This window comes from Tetrao urogallus (assembly GCF_951394365.1).
Source record: "Tetrao urogallus genome assembly, chromosome: 7".
Classification (NCBI taxonomy): domain Eukaryota; kingdom Metazoa; phylum Chordata; class Aves; order Galliformes; family Phasianidae; genus Tetrao; species Tetrao urogallus.
In genome coordinates this window covers 35,713,308-35,737,273 of record NC_136820.1, presented here as the reverse complement: position 1 = coordinate 35,737,273, position 23,966 = coordinate 35,713,308, and the positions used below count along the sequence as shown (strand labels likewise).

At 43.6% G+C, this 23,966-nt stretch overlaps 1 protein-coding gene across 1 annotated transcript in view; it reads left to right on the top strand.

The window, feature by feature from the left end:
- Window positions 1–4,498: 4,498 nt before the first annotated feature.
- ABI1 (abl interactor 1) overlaps window positions 4,499–23,966 on the top strand; it is a gene marked incomplete at its 3' end in the record, with an annotated part of 73,957 nt that continues 54,489 nt past the window's right edge. Inside the window, 1 exon segment of the mRNA XM_079537968.1 lies at window positions 4,499–4,733. Coding sequence (XP_079394094.1) covers window positions 4,617–4,733 — 117 coding nt within the window. The 5' untranslated portion in view covers window positions 4,499–4,616.

Here is a 23,966-nt window from a genome sequence, read left to right as displayed (position 1 = left end):
AGAAGAGCTGATGCGGCTGATCTGAACAGACCTCGTGGCCTCTGTGCTTCCAGCTGCCCTCTCAAATCCCTCAGCTCCCTTTCCACTGTCAAAAGTGCTTGTGTAGCTAAACAGCTGAACCAGGAATTGATCCAGCAAACAGACCATCAAAAAATAAATTGTTGTTTTCCAATTGACAAGGGAGAACTGTTCTCAACAGAAAAACAAAGACATACCTAGAAAATGGAACAGCTACAGAGCTACACAAATTACAGTGCAGGAGAAGTTGCTTTGATGCTACTACTTTGATGCTATTCTAAATAGCTGGGTTTAGAGTTACATTTTTCTCCCAGTCAAAAATGGGCTACATTTCAGAAGTGCCGTTGGAAATGAGCCTGTCCCACTGAGATGGAGCAAATCTTAGACAGCTGAGATGCTGAATGGTATATATGCACAGTTTACTTTTAATGGGATCTCATTTATGGGGTATTTGAGTGGAGCTTGAGAAGCATCATTACATTCTTTTCTCTCTCAGCCAGACTCCCCAGCCAGGAAAACTCCTAGCTTTCTTACAGACTTGCATGTAACTTAAGTAAGTTAGTTAACATTTCCTTACCATCAGCAGTTTACTGGAGTAGTGGATAAGTGTGATTAATTAAAACAAAACAAAAGAATAAGACCATTTGTAGGGGGCAATCTATTGAATGCAGTTCAGACATACATTAGTGTTCTTCAGAAAGGATCAACTCAAGTCCAAAATTTTATTGGCTCCAAATCAGCGTTGGTTCTGCTGGGTTTGGCTAACAGCCTGGCCACTCAAATGGCCCCATACTTTTAGTTACTTGGAAATCACTTCCCATATGCACCACGCATGTTCATGGAACCAGCCTGTGTCATTCACATCTGAGTCAATACAAACTCTGAGAATCTCAGGCATGAGGAGCACAGTGCAGAGATCTTCAGGTGACCCAGAAGGGACATTCTGAAAGCAAGGAGAACCAGCAGGGGCAACAGCTATTAAGGCTGCTCACCTGAACAGTTGAGCCTGACTGCACCAGGATTCCCAATGAGTACGGCACTAAGTTAAAATGTCCCGCTAGAAGTGAGCTACCCCCGCGTGAGGCCAGTCGGGGGTACCTGTATCAGGTCCACCCACCCACCGGGCTAACCTCGCCGCCAGGGAGGCTCTGTGCCGTGGGAGATGGCACGAGGTGGCGCTCTCTGATGGCGTCTTCAAAGAGCGCAGTTTGAGGCAGAGCGTGATTTGTTTGTTGAAGGGCTTTTGGGTGGAAATTCGTTGGAGCCCCCTCGAGCTTCTGCTCAGCTGTTTGAGGTGGGCGAGTTGCCTGGCAGCCAGCGCTGCTCTGTTCAGCTGCAGCTGTGTCTGCTTGCAGGACTTGGTTGCCTGCTGAAGTGAAGCATGGTCTGTTTAACAAAACACACACTGCTGAGTTTTCTATACTGAAAAAAGTCAATGCACAATGTCCCACGTGTCTTCCACCTCTTAGTTCAGGGGCAGCAATAACATTTTAAGAAGAGTTGACAACATTTGTGCTGCTTGAGGATGTTAACAGCTCCAGTGAAGCCAGTCTGTGATCTGCAGGCAATTATAGGCTCATCCAAGCCAACAGGAATTCGTAGCCTAACTGAAGAGAGAAATCAAATTTGCCTTTGTATTATGATCACCGGAGAAGTCAATGCCCAGGATGGTTTCTGATCAAACTTACCCTGGGAAACACTAAAGGCTTATCTATATCTCAGTGCTGTTACAGGTCAAATTTAATTATTTTACCTTAAAAGGGCACTTGGAATCCAAGATAAAAATATTTTGTTGAAAATTACCTGCTGTCCAAAAGAGAGTTATTGAAACCACTTTGGAAATAATTTTACTAAGCTGACAAATGAACCAGCCATCTGAAGACAGCAGTACAGATCCATCCCACAAGCGCTGTGAGTGCACTGGCTCCACCCTCCACTGCCCCAGAGGGAACTCAAACATCCAAGCACCTGTCAGTTCCCAGATGAGAACTGTGAGGTCCCTCCGGAGCCCAGCAGGCCTTCCTGGGCTCCTGCTATTACCCTCACTTCCATGGCTCCAAACGAGCAGCTGGATTTGCTGACTTTGGAGGGAAGCAGATGTTGTTCTCCTCTCTCCACCTTGACTTGGAGACACCATCAGGGCGGCCCAGACTAGGGCAGCTTCAGTGCTGCCAACACAAGATGGACTCTGGTGGTCATGTGAGAAATACAATTGTGCAGACAGACGAAGCTCTCTGCTCTTACTGTGATGAATTTCAGACTATTTTTCTGAAATGTGTTGATATTTCACTACTGTGAGTTTCTGTGGGACAACCAATAAAGCATACAGACTGACAGCAGTTGCTTTTGTGTGTACAAAACGCACAGCCAAGAGATGAGTAACAATCCTTGGAAACAGCTTCTCCTCGGCCTGTTACTCACTGGAAAGGCAGGCTCAGCCATCCCCACATAGAAACAACCTGCTGTTACTGCTTTCTTGTCTGGTATGATCACAGAAAACAGGATTTTACTTACAAAAAATCCCAAAGATATGCAAGAAAAATTGTCTCAAAGAATAACAAGCCACTTGCGATGCACACTTCTGCAACAACCACAGGAGGTCCTGAATGACAATAGATGAGGTAAGAGAGTGTCTGGATTGATGTAGCTCTGAAAATAATGCCTCCTATTTACTTCCATGGAAACAACAGATACAAAGAGCACAATAATATTTTGATAGATTTTCAGCTACAAAAAACTATATTACAACATGGTCAACACCATTAGGTATGCATTGTCACCAGCAAAGAACAAGAGCCTGCATGTCATGCTCTCAAAAATCTGCACCAGCAGAGGTGACTCACTGTCACCACTGTTGAAACGCATCATTCACTGCCTCACTGTGCTCACATCCACTGTTTGGTGCAATTTTTTCCACATGGAGGAATTCAGTGACACATCCTTGTTTCATCTGCACTTCCATGCCAGATGCCACTTTGTCAGACTGACCCTCTGCTGCCATCTGTCACACAGCAACAAAATGTAATAGAATATTGGTGGGAAGGGTTGACCGCTGCTTCCATACCAACAACATCCACTTCTGGTGGTGTGGGCCAACATAATAAAATAGGAGACATTACTTTCAGAACAGCCATCTAATTTACCTCAGACAAATACTTAAGTTCTTATATATTACAAACTGATAATAGCTAACGGTCAGTTGCCACTTCTGGGCAGCCGTTTGCAAGGACCTCCACAGCTCAGATTCAGCCTCTCACCTTCTCCTACAGGATGATCAGCTGGGCAGGGCCTCTGCACAGCACTAAATACCTCCTAACTGCATTGTTCTTGTTGTTTTAGCCATTTCGTGCCACCAATTGTCATTATTTTACAAATTTCTTATGCTAACCTGACAGGAGGCAGAATCTTGCAGGATAATCATAGGCTGAAGTAAACGTGACAAAGTTCAGTGAGCCCAAGTGCCAAGTCCTGTGCTTTGGTCACATCAATCCTATGCAGTGCTACAGGCTTAGGGTAGAGTGGCTTGAAGACTGTGCTGAGGAAAAAGGTGTGGGAGTGCTGGTCGATACTCAGCTGAACATAAGCCAGCAGCGTGCCCAGGCGGCCAAGGCCAGTGGCATTCTGTCTTGTATCAGAAACAGTGCAGCCAGCAGGAGCAGGGAGCTGATCATCCCCCTGTACTCAGCTCTGGTGAGGCCACACCTTCAGTACTGTGTTTGGTTTTGGGCACCTCACTGTAAGACACTCAGGCCCTAGAGGGTATCCACAGATGGGGAAAAAAGCTGTAAGGGGTCTAGAGCACAAGGCTTACGGGGAGTGGCTCAGGGAGCTGGGGTTGTCCAGTCTGGAGGAAGCTCAGGGGAAGCCTTCTCTCTCTCTCCAATTGCCTGAAAGGAGGTTGTGCTAAGGTGGAGGTCAGCCTCTTCTCCCAGGTAGCAGCAATAGGAGAAGGGCCTCAAGTTGCACCGGGGGAGTTTCAAGTTGGATAAAACCTCTCAGAAAGAGTGGTGAGGCACTGGAATTGGTTGCCCAGCGAGGTGGTGGAGTCACCATCCCGAGAGGCGTTCAAGAAAAGGGTAGATGCAGCACTGGTACAGGGAGGATGAGGGTAGGACTTAGAGGTTTTTCCGAACCTTCTACAAGAGCAACGCTTCCCCGATGGAGCCTTTAGCCCTCTGCTGAAGAACCCACTCTGCCTCAGCACAGCACGAGTGGATCTGGGGCTTTTGTTGCCGCTGGGGCAGGGACACAAGCGATGACGCAACACAGCCCAACCCCGCCGTCCGCCATCTCCCCGCCGGGCGGCGCTGCACCGTGAGCGACCCCACTCCGCGCATGCGCACGGCGGGGAGCCCGGCGCCTACAGCTCCCGGCGTGCTCTGCAGAGCGGGCGGGTTTTTTTCTGCTGCTTTTTTTTTTTTTTTTTTTTTTTTTTTTTTTTTTTTTTTTTCCTCCCCTCGGAGAGGGAAGGATGGGTGGGGAAAGCGAGCGCTCACGAAAGCGAGGCGAGGAGGAATCCCACAATACCAGGCGGGTTGCGAGCCCGGCACTGCCGCTGTCTCTTTAATGCAAGAGGAAGCGATGCGGAGGGGTGGAAAATGGCAGAGTTGCAGATGTTACTAGAGGAGGAAATCCCTTCTGGCAAGCGGGCTTTGCTCGAGAGCTACCAGAACCTCACTCGAGTCGCCGACTACTGCGAAAACAACTACATCCAGGTGAGGGGCGGTGGGGCGGCTCTGCGGGGCGGGGTGCGCGGGGCCGGAGCCGTGAGCCGCCAGCCGCCTCGGGGGCACCGCGCCGCTCCCCCGGATTTGCCTTTTCTTTCAACTTTCGCTGCCGAACGGCCGGCTTCCCCCCACCCCGGCTCGGGAGGAGAAGGGAGGGGGGTTATTATGTCAGTCCGGCTCGGAGAAGGGTGTGTCTTTTATTTATTTATTTATTTTTTCCTTCCTCCCCCTCTGTGTGTATTTATTATGAGTCACATCCCGGAGACCTCCCCGGGCCGGGCACGGGGGTTGGGGGGGGGGGGGGGGGGGAGCGGGCTGCGATCCTCTCCGCGCGGCCGGTCCGGAGCCGGCGCCTCGGGGGCTGCCCTCCCGGGGCGGCGGTTGGCGGCCGTTGGTGAGGCGGCCTCGCGCCATCCGCAGCGCCGCGGCCGAGCCCGGCGGGGACCGTGCACCGCCGTCCTCTGCGGGGATCGGCGGCGGTGGTGCCGCGTTCGGGTCGCCGTCCCGGCGTGCCGCAGCGCGGGGCCGGCCGCCGAAACGGGCGGCGTGCGGGAGCGGGAAGCGCCCGTGTGCAGGCACTCGCGGGCAGGCGTGATGTGGTGTTTCAAAATGGCAATCCGTGCCTCTGGGAGGCTTCGCGATCCGACATCCTGTAGCAATCATCGCGGCCCGCTGCTGCTGTTGCTGTAGGAGGCTCCGGGGCTGCGGCGTATCCCCAGCGCTCGGCGTGGGCTTTTTTCCTGTACGGCCGGTGGTTCCTGCTCTGCCTTTAGGTCTGATTTAGTGAAACTACTTCCAGCATGCTTTACTGTTATTTATTTGTTTATATATTTATTTTGGTCAAGATTTGCAGCACACAACTCTGAAAGTAAGCCTGTATGTATAGCCATACCAGTGTGGATGTGGAGCCATCAGGAAATGCTCAGATGAAACCTCTATTTGCCTTTCCTTGACATTTTTCTTTCCCAAAATTTTTTCCCTTAATAGAAGCACTGCTTGTGCAGTGAACTTGTTGAACCTAATAGTGGATTATTCATGTATTGGAGGCCCTGGCACAGCTGCCCAAGGAGCTGTGGGTGCCCCATCCCTGGAGACACCCAAGGCCAGGCTGGATGGAGCCCTGGGCAGCCTGAGCTGCTGGGTAGGAAGCAGCCCATGGTAGGGGTGGGGCTGGGTGGTCTTTAAGGCCCCTTCCAACCGAAGCTATTCTAGGATTACCTGCAGTGAGCACTTAATACAGGTTATTCATGTCTTTGGCATCTACTGTTGTCAGTGAGTTGTCTTACTGCTTATAGTAATGGAACAGTGAATCTGAAAATAAAGCTTTAACAACTCAATGTGAAATCTTTTTTTTTTTTTTTAAGTGAGTTTTATACTTGGATTAAAACTGTGCTAAAAAGTCATATTTTAAAGCATTTTGTTATTTTTGGTATGTGAGGGAATATGAGTTAATGTGTATTTACTCTTCCGAGTTGTTTGCTCCACCCAGAGAAAGCTGCTGATATAAATGCTTCTATGAGGCGAGGTTCATTTGGTTTTACTCATGGGAAATATGACAAATACATAAGTGTGGTAATTGCAGCACAAGTTTTGACCTGTCTGCTGCTGCTCCTAACTTTTTGTCTGTGTCAGAAAGCTAGAGACGCTTCAGTTACATTGCTTTTCCAGTGCTCTGGAACTTGTGTCTTTTTTTAATGCAAACAAAAAATAAACCAACACTTGAGCTAGTTTCCCTCCATGCACTTGGGCTGGTGTGTTTTTGTTCTGTTTTAAAACGTAGTAGCTCACTTTCACCTCGGGTACCAATGTAGGCTGCAGGGATTGCTGCAGCCTGGTCTGTCTGTCTTCCCCCCTTTAGGAGGAAGCTGACATTCTGAAGTTCCTAATCAGGACTCATGCAGTAGCTCTGAAAAATGTATGCCTGACTGTGTTGTGGATGTGTCATGCGTTTACTGAAGTCAGTAAAAATGACAAATGTATTGATAAAACTACATTTACTTTCTTAGAGTGGCAGGGGTGGACTTTTTAATCAGCACTCAGTGCTAAGCCGTCTGCTCTCCAGTTGGAGTGCCGAGCAGATCGTGGTGGTGGGGCTGCTGGAGGATTAGGCAGTGTGACACAGGGTGCTGGGTTATGAGAATGGGGAGTGTGTGTGCGTGTGTGTGATTGGAAAGGGATGGGAAGAAAGAGGAAGGGGCTTAATCAACACAAAATACAAAGTGTTTGCATTTCATATAGTGGAACAGCTAACTACCACTCAATGCATCAGGGAGCTTTTGCTTAAATAATAATAAAAATAGGCCAGAACAAAGAACATGTGTATTGAATGTTAAAATGGTTCAGAAGTGGATGTGCATCATAGCTTAGCCCGTAGCATGTAATGGTCTCGCTCTGGTTAGCTTTGAATTTGGGCCATTTACTCTCTTTCTACAGAGAAGTCTCTGTGCTCCTTAGTGGGAAACTGTTCCTGTGTGCTACCACCTGTGCTGTGTTGTAGTGTGGGGGTGGAACGGGTGTGTGATCACTGAGTGCTGCTAGTAACAGCTGCTTATAACTGTAATGGTGCGCTGTTTATTCAAAACTGTGTGCCCACCTTCACGCTCTTTGTTCTGCTTTCATGTTGACAGGTAAGTGGTCATTTTTGCGTCACCCCAAGATAATGCTGTATTCAAATTGCATCTGTACTTTCAGGTTTGAAAACATACAAATCATCTTTACTTCCATCGTTCAATGTGGAAATAATTCTGGTAATGTTCAGTCACCCTGATTTTGTGATTTTGTGATGAGAAGCTCTCTTCAGTGTTTCTAGAGATCCTTTAAAAAAAAAAAAGGGGGGGGGGAGGAAGGAGATGGTGGAGAGGAAGGGGAAAATACTCTTCACTGCAGTGGAACTTGCCTCCCCGATAGTGACTGTAGCTCTGTGGGCAGAAAGCATCCTTTTAGTAAAGCACTTAAGAAAGATGACAGATAACAGCATTTGGGGCTCTCAAGGTGAAAATCACTGTTCTTAGAAAAGTGGGAAGCAGTTTCTTGCTAGGGCAAATTGTGAAGAAATCAGAATACCAGGCAGTAGTGCAGTGTGTCCTCCAGACCATGTGTGTTCTGGTTATCTGGAACTTGATAGGATTTTACTTGATAGGAGGGGAGAAGAATTCAGGAGAAGCAAAGCAAATAGGTTTGTAGGAAAGATATCCAGCACTGCAGTAAAATGACAGACCTTGGGGGCATCAGAAGGAGAAGGGGACAGAAAAAGGGAAAGGAAACCAAATGTAGAAGGAAATGTCGTCTTCCATTGAAGGAAGTTGTGATGTTATTAGTGAGGATTTTGGCTCTGACTAGAAGGAAAAAAGAAACAAGTACATTGCTGCATTTAATTTGTAGCTAGATTTAAAATCTGTTATATTTCTGGTGATGAGCTTTAGTGGCAAGTAGGTAGAAGATTAGATTCTTATTTTCTTTTGTTAGAGACTTAGATCATCTTTACAGTTCAAAACAGGTTTTGAACGTTGGGTATTTAACTGGAAGTACAACTTTCCTCTGTGTTTAACAAAATATACTTGAGGAGACAAGTTGCATTTTTCTTAAAATTTGCTTTTCTGCTTTAATGTCTGGCACCCTTCAGAATGCTGGTCTGACTGCTGTCCTAATGATGGAGGCGCTTGTAAACAGGCATGCCTTTATAGTAATGTAGGGTGAGATCTGCAAAGGGGGGTGTGGTAGAACTGTCTTATAATGGAAATAAGTGTTTTTTTTTTTTTTTTTTTTTTTTTTTTTTTTAAGTTTTAATAGATGCCATACAAAAGTAAGTTGCAGTGCTTAATGCCTTATCCAAATCCTTTTGTCTGCAAATAAAATCTGAGACCATCTCTTCAAGGGAGTGCAGACCGCTGGAAGTTTATCTGAAAATCGCTGGTGAGGAATGTCTGAGGTTCTGCATTGTCAGTATCCTAACCAGCATGAATACTTTATCAGCACCGAGACTGGAACATTGGATGGAGTTGAAGAATTTGCGGTTCTTATTACGATTCTCCTGCTGAAAATATTAGCTTCCAGAAAGAATCTCCAGTCGCTTTCCAGGTTGAATTGAATTCTTTTGTTTTTAATGAGCTTATTTGAAATAACTAGCTTAGGAACTGCTAGAAATGATACCAAAAAACCAACATCTCCAGTATTATTTCCTTTTGAATAGCTTCAATTGACTGGTGTGTAGCACAGGGGCCTTGTCTGTGAAGCACTTCTTAGAGCTGCCCCTTGCTGTTTAGGTTGGTTATCTTGTGCACCCCTGTTTATGCGTAGGCAGATACATAGTTTCCATCAGTCTCTTCTGATGCACTGGGAGGATCAATTTGTAATTTCTCGTCCACTCAAACGCACTTTTAAGGTGACTGGGAGAACCTTTATATGTAGTGCTTGTGTAAATACTGATCTTAATGCTCTCCAGTGAGTAGACTTAGCAGCTCTGGAAAATAAATTAAATGAAAGACCCTTGAAGGAAGTAAGTGCTGTGTTGCCTAAATGTGTGTTTCTATGTTGTCATGTTATTTCCTTCTGTAGCTCCTGACAGGTATGTGGAAAATGAGCAGTGAGTTCACAAGCTATTCTGGGTAAAACAGACAAAAGCAGAGAGATTCCAGTTTGGCTGCTGTTACACAAAGTTGAAAGTTTCATTTCAGTTGGTAGAAAAATGTGTGTGGTGTGGAGGGGAAGTGTTGAATGCAAGCTCTGATGTGATCTTCCAGTATGCATCTAAGAATCCTTTCTGCTCAGTAGCTTGAATGTTTGCTTCCTGTGCAGCAGATAAGATATATTGGAAAGGAAGTAGCTTCTTCCATGGCCGTTCTTTTTCCTTAAAAGTTGCTGACTGATCTGACACTTGATTTCATTGCCTGGAGTATGGAAAGTAGTGTAAGCTTAGCTCAGTACAAAGCAGTTCACTTGGAATGTCTAATTCAGGAAATGAGCTGCTTTAAAAGGATCAACTTCTTAAATTGTTGCTAATACAAATCTTTTACATGCCGTGAGAACTTAGGTGCTTTTATGTTCATTGGTTAATTAGTTTGTATCAAGAGTAAATAAGTGTTGGTCTTTTATTCTGGTTTCACTGCTAAATTTGGAACTTTTTACAGAAAAAGCGAATTAAACCAGTATGCCTTCTGTAACACCAAAATATGATTCAGTATTAGAGAGCTTGAGAGCAAAGAGATAGTATATATGGATGTGTCATCCACATTCTGTATAGATTTAAATTGTACTCTTTATATTAATTAAGAAAATGTTTTAGCTTGTACTTTAAACATTGTTTCTTGTCAGGTTGTGTTATGCTGACAGCAAATGGTTAATTAAAGGCACTGGTTGCTCTGTAGGTGTTTGAGCTTTGTTCTTCAGCAATTTAGTTACAGGTTGGTGGCTTTGGTTTATAACTGCCCTGTGCCAGCATGTTACCTCTGTCTTGGAAAATAGAACTAAAATTGAAAGCAGCAATCGGACAACAGCGCAACTTCATTAAATTGCCAAGCGATTGCCCTGTTTATACAGGAAATGGATCCTAAAGCAGTGGCTGCCTGTTTTGTGTCCAGAAGAGGTGGTTGGTAGGAGATTGGCTTTTCCAAATTTGAAATATTTCCATTATTTTTAGTGTATTCAGTTTAATGGGCCAGTAAGATGTCAATTGCTCTTCCTGCACTGTTTCACTTCAGTGTTTCAGCAGATGATGATGTTGGCACTGTGCTGCCTCAAGTCAGGTGGAGCGGAGTGGATTAGGTTAAGCTGTTATAGGTGCGTGCTGCTTCTTGTGCAAGGGAAGTGCTCTCTGCTCCCTTCCATTTGCTCATGTATGGGAATGAAGAGGCTGCAGGTTGCTGTCAGTGTGCATTAAGCGTGATCTGTGCTCTTCATGCTGCGCTCACTGTGCCGAGCATGTAGAATTGTTGGAAGGAAGAAAAAATATATGAGGAGCAATCTTCTGATACTTCTGTGTGCCTTCAGATCTCTGGCAGCTTGTTGTAGCCAGTAACTCTCATGGTAAAGAGAGAAAAGGTGGGCCTTTAGGATGGCTCAAAAAGAGGAGCACATGTCAGGAAGATAAGAGTACAGGGGCAGGTTGTGCACAAATAGGAAGTGTTGCATCTCTGAGAGCAAAGTTCCTTCTAGTATCTGTGCTCTGATCTAAGCCTAACAATAAAAAATGAACTGTGAAACAAACAAACAAAAAAAGATGCAACTTCGCAATGTCTTTGGTTAGTATTTTGAACTGCCTTAATTTCACACAGAAGCATAAATGGAGTAACAGAGTTTATAACTGACTCGTGGAAGGTCGTGTAGGGACATTGTCAGATTTGGAAACAGAACCCGATTGTTTGGAATCGCATCAGTGTGCACAAGGGTTTCCCCTCCTCCCTCCTGATGGCCTCTGTTACACTACAGCACATCAGTGCATGTTTCCATTTACATGGGGGCAGTGTCCAGAGGGAGTGCGTTTTGTTGCTTGTGGAAGCATGCACCTGAAATTGCCGTTAAATTCATTAGCAGCCGTTCTTTTTCAAGACCTTAACACATCTGTTCTTATAGGAATGTTTGACACTAATTTTCAGTCTTGTAAACTTGTGTGCAGTTACACAGTGCTCACAGTGCGGTCTGTCTCATTGCTGGTGGCTATTGCTTTCTTGGCAGGGGCTCTAGATGATGTTGCTCTTCTTTCCCTTTAGTGAAAGCAGTCTGTGTTTGACAGCTCTGGTGTCTGAAATCTTATTTATCTGCAGAACAGCGGGGTGGTAGCTGTGCAGACGTTGTCCTTACTGATGTAGCAAGACATTCTTGAGGGATAAGGATGCATCTTGATCTGTCTGTGCCTATGCTCAGCCCTTAATTAGTAACTTGGAGTCAAAAGGGCCATCGTGTAGTTTTTATTTCTTGTTACCCAGTAGGAAGTGACTGGTGGGCCCTCAGTTACTCAGTGCCCAGGCTTGTGTGTAATTACTGAGCAGGCTGACTGTGGAGCACAGCTATCTTTTCCTCTTTAGCATTAGCAGTACTGTGAAGCTGTTCCTTCCCCCCCACCTGCTCACCCCAAATCCGAGCACCTTGATGGAGATGGATCGGCTTGGTCACAAGAACTCTCCCTCTCCTCCACCCTGAAGTAAAGGGGAAGTAACTGCTGAAATTGTGACAGTTGACACAGCCTCTGCATGGTTCCTCCCTTTTCCTGATGTCTCTGGTGAGGCAGCTGCTGCAGACAGACTTCATCTTGTGTGGGTTGTGCAGAAAGTCCTCTGCAGCTCAGAGCTTGCACCGAGCTCTTGGAGGCCAGAAGCAGTGTTCAGTGCAGGAGTGATCGTGGTGCGCTTCTGTAAGTGAGGTGGCATCTGAAGTGCCTTTCAGCCCACCAGCCCATCACTGTGCCCTTCTGGTTGTGCTGGAGAGTCTGCAGCAAATGCTATATCTGCTTAGAGCTGGGTGGTGAAATAAAAGTTAGCATGCTGCTTCCAGGTGGGTTCTTTGTGAATTCCGTTTATTACTGAAAGCAGAACTCTAAACTTTCCCTGGTGTTAGAGGGAATGCTTTTTTTCTTTTTTTTTTCCCCCTTGGGTAAATAAGAATCTGTGCCACTTCTGCTTGATACTTAAGCAGTGAGCAACTCCATTGGTAATGCAGGCTCCTAACGCTGTTACCAGAAGCCCTGCAGGAGTACTTTCTTGCAGAGAGTAGATTTGTTACTAACATGCAGATATTTTAGGAAATGGGGGGAGGGGGGAGAGATGGAGAATCGTTTGCTAGAGAATTTCAACTTTGAAATGTGAGAATAGCATTCTGAAAGTGAACTTGTAAAACTCAACAATCTGTATTAACATGAAATGAAATTGGTTACCAACCCGCTACCTGCCAACTGGCTGAACTGGTAAAAACAAATTTGTTATACTCTGACAAAGATTGACCGTTTATAGAGTGATTTGCCTGAACTAGATCTTGTGTGAAGATAGCAGATGTGTTTGTGACACAGCCTTCCCTCCCTCTTCCTTCCTCCCTCTCCAAAAAACTGCAACCAACCAGCCACACACATTACTCCTGCAGCAGACGTTAAAGAGCACATGTCCCTTCCTGCGTAAGGAGGTTCTGATAGCATGAACTATTGAAGAACTCAGGGAGATGAGACTTGGATTTGCTTTCCTAATTGTATCATGACTTCTTAGACAGATAGGAGTAAAAAGTGGTGATGTTACTGCTTTTCTTAAGAAAAGCATGAGGGTTTCCCAGGACCTGGATAGATGCCGATCTAGAATTGGACAAAATGTTCTTACAGGGTGGTCTTAAGGCTATAAATAGTTTGAAGAAAAAAGTGATTCATTTACTACTTGAATCATAACAATTCTTATATATCCTTGGAGGTTTAAGAAGAAAAAAAAGTGGCTCTGGATAATCCCGGGTGTGTATGCAGACTTGCCAGAACTCCTTGAGAGTAGCCTGACTGAGAAGGGCTTACAGCTCATGGCAGATGAAAAACAACATAAGCCAGCAATGTGTGCTTGCAGCCCAGAAGGCCAACAGTATCCTGGGTTCCATCAGAAGAGTGATGACAATGGGGTGAAGGAGGTAATTGGCCCTCTCTACTCTGCCCTTGTGAGACCTTGGCTGGAATACTGTGTCCAGGTCTGGGGCCCTCAGCACAGATGTGGAGCTTTTGGAGCAGGTCCAGAGAACTGCTATGAAGATGATCAGAGGGCTGGGGCACCTCTCCTGTGAAGACAGGCTGAAGGAGCTGGACTTGTTCAGCCTGGAAAAGAGAAGGCTGCCAGGAGACCTCATTACAGCTTTCCAATATTTAAAGGGAGATTATAAACATAAGGAAATCAACTTTTTACATAAGTAGATAGTGATAGGACAAGGATAAATGGTTCCAAACTAAAGGAAGGGAGATCAAGATTAATGTCAGGTGGAAGCTTTTCACTGAGAGAGAGAGGTGCTGGAACAGGCTGCCCAGAGAGTTATGGATGCCCCATCCCTGGAGGTGTTCAAGGCCAGGTTGGATGGGGTCCTGGGCAGCCTGGTCTTGGAGTTGATCCAGTGGTTTGCAACTCAGCCTGTGGCTGGGGAGTTGGATCTTGATCATCCTTGAAGTCCCTTCCAACCCAACGGATTTTTATTACTTTTGGCTACTTTTATGCCAGTGTTTCATGTGAGAGTGTTTTTCCTAAGCTCTATCAGGCAAGTACTTGTTTTTTGTTTGTTTGTTTGTGGGGTTCTTTTGTTCTCCTCAGCTATTCTTTCACCAGATGCATATCTTTGCTTTCCTCCTCTGATCTCTCTGTTGTACTGGGGGAGCCAGCAAATCTGCCAACCAGTGTTTTGTCCTGCAGCAGTCATTGTCAGTTGAGCATCTTAGTTGGTTTTATTGTAGAAGGTGTACTTCAAATTAATACTTAAACTGTGATTTCAGTGAAGCAATTTCATGTTTTCTGGAGCCTAAGATAAGAAAGTGCCAGAGTGAAGCAGACCAGAGAACAAGGTGTCCAGGCAGTTGCGTCAGACTACTGCAGTAATGTCTGCGTAGTTGCAGATTGCCATGCCATGGATTGTCTTTTCACATTACTACAGCAAATACAGTTGTCACTGGTAAGCTTTAGGGACATAATAGCCAGCAACATTTCTCTTTCCAGGTGCTTCTTCTAGGCTGTGATTATAATCTGAGTTTACTGATTTTTCTCCACTCATTGAAGACTCTTGTCAGTTTGCTGCAGGTCTTTTTGTAGGCCTTTGCTTTACTCTTCTCCTGGTACCAAATACTTGGTGCCAAATACTGTGGACTGTATTTTTTTTTATTTTTGTACTTTAACCTAATAAAATTTTATATTATTATAATATTTTGCTGTCATTGCAGCTTCAGCCTCTGAAACAGATGGTTTCTTTTGGGCTTGCTCTCTACCTTGTTGACTTTCAGTCTCTTTTCGGCTCTCATCTGAAAACCATTTCTTCCATGTCTATTTCTTGTAATTAATCTCTCTATTATTTAATTGCGTATTTTACTGCATTGCAGTTTAAATTATGCAGCTATTTTTCATGATGCCTTTCGGACAGCTTCCAGTGGCATGGGTTTGAATAGCAGCTCATCACATAAAACTGCAGCTACTGAAGGCATTTGTATACATTTCTCTTTCAGATTATCCTTAATGGCCCAGAGTTGGGATTAAGGCCTTGACTGTGGTTTGTAACCACCTGGGAATGAGGGGATGAATAGGGGACAGAGAAACAGAAGGCAGCTCAGAAGATGCTGTGTGCACGGAGACTAACGTGTTTCTGTCTACTAGTAAACCTTTTAGGAGGCCTCTTGAATATTTGCTGCCAAGCCTTTCATTGATAAGAAATCTTTCTTGTTTAGAAAGCTGATCCTCTTGTTAACGTGAGACCGAAGGGTGGAAAAGGGTTGGTAAAACCTTTGTTTATGGGGCTTTGAATCTCTTAACAGTGAGGGGAAGGTGGTCATATCAGGAGAAATGGTGTTCTCTTAATGTACACCAGTGGATATGTACTGGCATAGCAGAGTTGGACCTAATCCTGAAGAGTTTTTATAAAAACGATTACAGCCTCCAGGGTTCCCCTGTGAGTCCTTGTGGCGGGTGGCTTGGACGATGCTTCAACCAAGGTCCAGGAAGCACCAGACTAACAAATAGACAGATGATGGATTAATGCGCTTATGTTGGCAAGACCCTTGGAGACCTGGCTGGAAACTGTTTGGCTTTTGATTTGCTGGCTGACTTACAGGACTTCTGAATCTCTGGGAGGAGCTATTGTTTCTGTGATGCAAGCTCCTGGCCTTAGCTGTATTAGATAAAATGTGTCTGCTTTAGAAGCGCTTGGCTCTGAGAGGGCTCTCTTCAAATACCGTGGGTGTGTTTCCTTCTGCAGCATACAGTATGTTCTCTCAGCACCGAAATGATCTGGTTGCTGCAGTAATGCTAAGACTTGTTGGGAGTGATGCAAGTACATGCTGTCTTAAATGGCAGTGGATTCCTTGTATCTAATTTCTGAGATGCCTTTAACTTTGTGTGCTGGAAAAATTTGTTCTTGCCATGGAAGTAATTGAAGCTACAAAGTAATTCTTACTTTGTAAGAAGCCTTGTATTGCTTGAATGGTGGGCTGTGTCATTTCTAGATGTGTATTTCATTCCTCTTTGGCAATCTGTCCTTTAAACTGATGGAGAAGAATAAAGATCAACGGAAAGATTTCTAGCACACGTTTTCTCTTTGGAAACCTGTGCATGAACAAGAACTGTAAAATGAGCTACTGTCTATGCATATTGACTATTCAGTGTCTGAGGAAAGTATTTGTTGTAATTGTGAGAAGGTTGAAAACTGGGGATGGTGGCCAAGCACACGTGTATGTGGTATCTAAGGGTTGGTCAAAGTAAACTGTTGCTGCTGCTTAGAGAGAAGTTGCTGGTTTTGGTGCTGAATATGGAAGTAGGGGGGAGTGATTCGAGCATGTTGTAGAAAAGGCTTTAAGAGTTGATGAAGAATAATCAATGTTGAGTACTAAATATCAAATATAGGAATGATCTGAAGGACTGTTGAAAAGTGAGTTGAGGGTCATGAGCAGCTCTGCAAGTTTCTGGGAGAAGTAAAAGCAGAGAGGAATCGGGATGTGAATGTAATCCCACTGCTGTGTGCCCATGTTCAGTCACTCCGTCTTGTGAGTATGGTAGTACAACAGCAAAAGGAACTACTGTTACTAATTGCTTGCTATCAACCTCGGACAGCTAGAGGGGTAGCTTTACATTTTCTTCCCCAGATTGCAGTAAGGGGTTACTGCAGCACTGGTGGGAGTGGGGGAGTATGAGCTGAAGTAGGTACTTAGTGGCTGTATGATATCCTGCTAGGCCTGGGGGAAATGAGTGCAGGGAAGGCTGTGAGTCATGCTTGTCAGTCTCATAAAGCAGGAGGCTTTTTAAAATTGGCCTTGGAGAGGAAGAGGTGTTTAATGGAGCAGTTATGAAGGAGTTATGCAAATACAGAACATAAATAATGAGCAAAAGATACTCAGTTCTTTGCCTCCTCAGAAAATGAATAAATGCCAACCAACCACTGCAGAAGTTGAGTAAAATGCATAATTGTTGAGTGTAATGAGTACAAAACTCCGGCCATCCGCTCTGATAAGAAAATTCTCCTTTTCTGATTAGGAAAACAAATTTTTCTAGCTGTTGAACAGAAGAGTGTTTTTCAATTTCCTTTCAAAAAGTGACAAATTTAGAAACTGAAAGTCAGCTTTTCTTAAAACCTGGTTGGGAACAGAGGTAGTACAAAGATTAGCTTTGCTGTAGATGCTAACTTAGCTTTGCCTTGGATGTATCTTCAGTGTTTAGGCCTGTTTACTTACAAGTCTTTCCTCTTCCATCCTCTTATACATGCACGATTTCATTTGCTTGTAAATAGTGAAACTCTTCGGTAAAATTGAAAGCACGTCCATAGGGCGTAACTTTTTGCTATTAATACAGCCACTGCTTTTTTTTTTTTTTTTTTTTTTTTCTCCTCTCCACATTAACAAGTTTCAAACAGGATCATGGAATTGGAATATCCTGAGTTGGAAGGGACCCACAAGAGTCAGCACATCCGACTTTGATAGACTGTCCTATTCTGTAGTATTGCTGGACTCAACTAGCACCTCTAATCCATTTGTGAGGAACAGGTCTGAGTTTATACTTAGGATTGCTCTTATCTGCCTTTTCTCCAGGCATCTTGTAAATGTTTTCCTTCAGACGCTGTGCCAGCACAGTTCCCCCTCCCATACATACGTGTGTGTGTGTGTATATAACCCCTTAATTTGTTATTTTATGTATGTATATGTTTCCTATTGAAAAACTTGCTTTCTGTCTTCTGTTGGTTTCTCTAAGTTTTGCATGTTGCTGTGTTTGGTGATAGCTGTATTTGTTTTTGCTGCTTACTGGCCTATTCACATCTTTGCAAGGAAGAAGTGGTGTGTTACTTACTGTCCATTCCTCTCTCTCACTTTGCTCTTCTCCATTTTCCTGAACCATCTGTTGTGTTTTGTTTTGTTTTTTTTTTTTGATGAGCTGAATTCCTACTTGCTGCAATTGAAACAGCTCAGTGCTGAAATGAACTGAAGTATGTAAGGTTTCTGAATGCTGTTGCTAACCTTAGGCTTGAATTTTAATTTTATGAGAAGTAATTATTTAAAGAGAGGCTGGATGTAATGTGCTTACAAGTACTGTCAGATAAAGAGTATACAGTTAGGCCCAGGCTGCACAAAAGCCTAAGTAATATTAGTAATTCTTTGTTGTTTTTCTCTGCTTACATGCAAGTTCTTGTTTGAAAATAAAACAAAATTTAAAAAATTCGTTCTGATTGCAGTTTGTTACTTTATTAGCATGAGATCACTGTTGAGCTTGTAGTAAATTGGTGAATTGGTGAATAGTTGTTAGTGATTAGGGTCTTTTTTTTTTTTTTTTTCCCCTGAATCTCCAAAATGTATTGAATCTCTTGGTTTTAGGCCTGCTTCTAAATATCTCTTCAAGAAGAGAGAAGCAGTCTCTTGGGAAGTGAAGGCAGATGTTGGAGTATGTGAAGACATCTGTAGGCCACAAAACAAAGTGAATCCTGATCATGGGTAGAGATACAAATGTTATTTTCTATTTTTTTTTCAGACTGAAGAAGACTTAAATGGGCATGGAATACTACAAAGTATTCAAAGAGAATTTCACCCTGTAATGGTCATTGCTTTCTTTTTTTAAAAATATTGTGATGGTTGGGAACTGGTTTAACAGCAGCTGCCCATGTTTTACTTAAGGAGGCTGTGTTAACAGTGACTCTTCAGCGTACCAGTTCTTCCTGAATTAAAGGAACTTTTGCAGTCACTATTTGAAGGTCTGACTACTCCTTAGCTCTGTGTTTCAGTGTATTGTGGTTCTTCCTGGAGCTGACCAGGGCAGAGTGTAGCTGAGAGCCTGCTTGCTTTTGCTGCTTGCTCTTCTGCAGATGCCAGTATTTGGTTTGTAGCTCTCTCTCGAACAGCACCTGGGACTGCCCTGTTGTATGTGTTCAGATTGTTGTTCACATAATTGCATTTGGAATATCTGTAGTTTCCTCTGGGTTTCTGGCTTGCTGGTGAGCCTGTCCTTGTTAGATGAGCTAAAACTTGTAGGTGGATTCTGGCACTTAAGCAAAGTAAACAGCCATTTTAATTTCAAGCCCTATTACAACCAGAGAACAAAAGATCGATATTTGAGAGACAGTCTATAAGGAAACAAATATTGTCTGTTGCCTAGCAAACTGGAATAATCATTCGCTCTCATGGTCTTGGGTAACTTCCTTAGCTCTAAAGAGGAAAGATCTCTTTGGAAGCACCATGGGCTTTTCTTCCAGGCCTCTGGTGGCATTAGGTGGTTGGAGCTGTGGTTCATGGATGTCTCTGTCAGAGCCCTGCTTGGTTAGCTCCAAGGGGATTAGCGTGTGCAATGATGTGATGTCATAAGGCAAGTCATAGGCATTGCAAGGAAGTTGGGAGCCTAATCTTGGAGCAACTGTAAGCACTGATGCTGTGTAGTGCTTTACAGGAATGGAAGAAGTGGTTTCTGCCCTGGAGCTTGTGTGGTCTGTATCATGTAAGACAAGAAGATAAAACCCAGTAGACCAAATTTGTTAAGTTTGCTGCATATGCAATCTCAAAGCCTTATTGAGTGCTCAAGGGTTGTGTGAAAATGACACGTGGGCACACTTACTTCTGTTGCTTTGGTTCACTGTTGCATGCTGGTTTTGTTGTATACACAGACGCTAACAACTGAAACATTACAATATGCTTTGCCAACACGTATGTTTACTCTGACATCCCTATTGGATTTGGCAGGAGAACTGAAAACTAAGCTTTAAACACTATAGAGAATTTTCTTTTTCCTTTTTAAAAATAAGAGTAGTTTAGTCCACAGCCGACATGAACAGTATTTCTCCATTGGGCAGAGAATGCTGCTGACAGAGCAGCTGGCACATATCTTCCCAGGCTCCATCTGTCAGAGTCGGCATGGCTTTGTAAATCGCTCTCCCATTGGATAGTTTAGTTTCATGCTATAACGTTCACAGCCTGGATTAAAATGGAATTTCTAAGTTGATTTTTTTAAAAGTTATTTACTGTAAAATAGTGGATTTTTTTTTTTTAAAGTTTGTTTTCTTTTTGTAAGCTATTTCTGCCCTTTACAGAGCTATTGAAGTCTGTGGCAGAGTATTGTGAATGCCACATCTTGTGGACTTGTCTTTTTTTAAAAGTAAAATCACAGATGACAGTAAGGCAGTTATTGGAAGCTTAATCTCAAAGACCCCATTCTGTGCCTAGTATGCAGGTCAGAATGGACTGGAACCTGATAACATGTCTGTGTGCCTGAGAGAAGTAAATAGGTTTTTTTTAAATATTGGTGTAGGTATTGCAATCATCACATGTTTTTGTTATCAAGACTCAAAAGTTTGGACTGCTGTGGTGAATACGTGTGTATGTGTACCCCTCACACTCTCCTTTGGAAAGAATATCTCTCCTTAATGAAAAAATCGTTCTCTCTGTCTTCCATGAAATGATAATGATTTGAAAAATTGAGTCTCTTCTTTTTACAGTTAATCAAGTGAATGAAGAGCAACTTTCAACTGAAAGAAGATCTGCAAGGACTAAGGCAGATTGGCTAAATTGGTTTCAGTCCATAGAAATGCTAATTTGCTATCAAGACTATTCAGGACAGGTCAGGGGGATATTACTGATGGAAATAAAGAATTTGTTTCTAGCTGACTGTCCAGCATACACAGGATTTGGGGGAAGGGCCTGTCTGAAGCAGAGCTTGAGCTATAGACAACGATTGGTAAGCAGTTCTGCGTGTTTGTCACACTGCAGTAATTTGGTATCTGTCTTATTCTGTAGCTGACTAATCAGTGATTTTTGACAAGATAGTATTTCTAAAAAGAACAGACTGAAATCCTGCTAGTGCATTTGTAGCTGGTGGGTAATCATCTCATTCAAGGCTGGTGCCTTGAATGAATGCCAGCTTTGTTGTGCAAGGTGTTTACCTGAGGAGGAGAGATTCAAGTTCTGCCAGTTCCTCTGCTTTGGGATAGCTGAGTTACTGCATCTTCTCCTGGAGAAACTTAGTCTAAATACTATATAATACCACTGGGGTTTTTTTGTTTTTGTTGGTGCTGGTGCTGTTGGTGCTTGTTTTTGTTGGTCCTGATCTAAATGTGTATGTTTGGTGGCCCTGCTAGGCAGGGGGGTTGGAACTACATGATCCTTGAGGTCCCTTCCAACCCGGGTGATTCTGTGATTCTGTGGAGGTAAGTTGAGAGGATTTGAATTGTAGTTGTTACTCTGACTGTCTTTATGGAGGGTTTCTTCCTCAGTAGTTAGGAATAAGTATTTTGTACTGCGTGGACTTGAAAGCATTTCATCATCCTGGTTTTAATTTTGGGGTTACTGTAGTGTGAGGAATATTAGGTTTAAGAACAGTTCTGAATGGTTAAGCATGCTTCTGTGCCTTCTTCACGCTCCTGAAGCAGCCAGTTATTTCAGTGGCTGAGAGCTCCCATACTCCTGCTTGACGCTGCTCCACGCTGTGCAGGGGGAGGTGTGCTTCACAGTCTTTCTTCCTTGCTTTCACTGCCAGTGTAAGGAATGACTGCCAGTCCCCTGGAGAGGCCTTGGATGGGACGTGGACGTGGTCAGTGGCTGCAGTGTGTTGCAATTAATAGCTCACAGGCATTGGGTTCTAAAATCCTGAGTTTTCAATACCTCGCAGGAATTCAGAAATGGTAGTAAGGTACAACAAAATCACAAGTTATGACGAGTGACATTAGTAAAGTGCTTGAATATTTTTCTACTGCCCAGATTGTATTAACAGTTTCAATGTAAACTAGTACTGCTGTTTGCATTGTGGGTTGTTAATGGAGATTCACCTGTGCTCTGGAACATGTGTGGTTTTGCCTTTAGTTCCCCCTTGGTATGGAGATCACCAGACTGTGCTTGTACTGAGTTGTTTTCAGACTTTGCTCGTACTGAGCCGTAACCTGCTCCCTGTCCTCACGTAAATGGGTTTGTTTTAAATTTCCCACAATTGTTTACTGTGATAGCAATGATATGAAGAGCAAAGTAGGTGGTTCCAGTCAGGGGAATACTGGAAATGGCTGCTTTGGGGATGATTCTATTGAAGACAGACGGCAGATGAAGTGTGCTGGTGACCCTCTGAAATCTTAATTGTGGTGCTCTGGGATGTCTTGTGCCACTATGTTGAGCAAAGCTTAAATTTCTGAACCAAGTCTCCTGATGACTTGCTTCATTTTCTGATGAAGAACAGTCTAACTTTTAGGCAGGCAAACACTGGGCCTAGTTGTACTAGGATCTGTGGATGCTGAGAAATAGTGTGTTGTCCCCTTGAAGTAATCTCAGTCTACTGTACTGGAGAGAGAATTCCTTCAGTGAGATTGCTGCATGGCATGAATGTGGTAAGCCTGTTCTAGGAGGCACTTGACACACCCGGTTCCTACTCTGTTCTTTCTCTGGACAGTATATGTCAGAAGTGCAAGCAACTCTCATTTGTAAATCTTAAGGCCTTAGTCTCTGCTGCTGTTCTGGAATGATGTATATCCTTTAAGGCTGTACCTGTGATGAGAGAAATCCTGAATGCTCCTTAGTGAGTACCTGCTAGTAATAACCACAGTGAGTTCAGATATCCTTGGATGGCTTCCAGGTAAGTAGTCGGTTACTGAAAGTTCTTTGCAGTATCTAAAATTGTGGCATCTGCAGCTGTGACTTACCTATTAGACTTTCTTCTCTTGCTGATATAGTTAGCTGTCAATAACAACCTGGAAAGTCCACCACAATGCAGCCTGTTAGAATGGTTTGTAAACAACCACCCGGAGCTATGGGTAAGAGGGAACCTGTATTTGTGGACCACCTCCTTATATCAGTAGTAGCACCTCAGTTATTTACAGTGACCTCTGGATTAACGGTCCATAATAGTCAATTTAAATTAGGCTTCTGGCTCAGAGTAGATAAACATTATCTAGTGCATGTGGCATATTGAAACCTTTGAGACACATTACTGCAGCTTGAATGCAGAATATTTTCTCTAAGCTGAACATATGTTGCAAATGGTGTAGAAATGTGCAGGCCTTGTGCCAATAGCAGTCAGAAGTTTGGGGGGAAAAAAAAGCCCTTAAGACTGTCGTTCAGCTTTGGGTTACTAAAGGCTTTATCAAATCGGTGAAGTGGCAACATCAAGCTCATAGATGCTTCTGAAAGATCTGTGTAATGTTACAAGCTCTTGTTTTAGATAGGTTTATAAATAATTTTGTCTTCTGGGCGGGGGTGGGGGGGGGGGAGTGGGGGGGGCACTTTCCAGAGATATTTGGAGAGGTTAAGTACTGATAACAAGGAGTCTCCAAGTCAGTGCCCGGATGCAGTGGTTTTACCACTCTGTAAGCATGTTTCTAAAATTCTGCAAAAATGGCATGCTGTAGGTTATAGCTAACTTAAACTAAAAGATTTGGCTGATTATTTTTAATAAAAGTTCATTCTAGGCTTTGTCAAGATCAAAAATCAGAGCTAAAGTGGTAAGACCTTTGTGAAAGGAATCAGAATTTTGAAACCAATCATAGGATAGGATCTTATAGCATTAGGAGGAAGTCTGCACTCTGCAAACTTGAAACGTAGATAAATGACAACATGAACAAAAGAGAATGTAAATGGGTATATTGATGATCACTGAATGGTGCAGTTTTATTCTGCGAGTGCTGGTATGTGATAGAGACTGCTAAATCCTTGTGGCAACTGATCATAGTAACTCTAATTTTCTCTTTAATCTGTTGATGAAAGGTAGGAGATGCTTCTTAAATGAAGACAGCCAAGGTGCAGAACTGAGCAATTATTCCATGCTTGGGTTGAAGCAAAGGTAAATGTACTGCAGCACTGAATTCATTAAAGGCATCCTGAGCAATAACAGCGAAGGCATATAAAAGTGACTGCAGATTTGTTCCTCTTGTTTGGTTGCAGAGAGTGATTGGGCCCTTGAACAGAATGCCAGCATCTGAAAGGTGTCAGGTGCTGAATAATTAACAGCTCTGTTTAGCTTAGTGATTATTGGGCAGCTTTAGGGCAGTGCTCTATTAGTAGTTTATTATGGGTGATTTTTTTTAATAGTTGAGGTTGCACAAAGTCCGGCCATTCAAGATGAAAAATGTGGAACAACATAT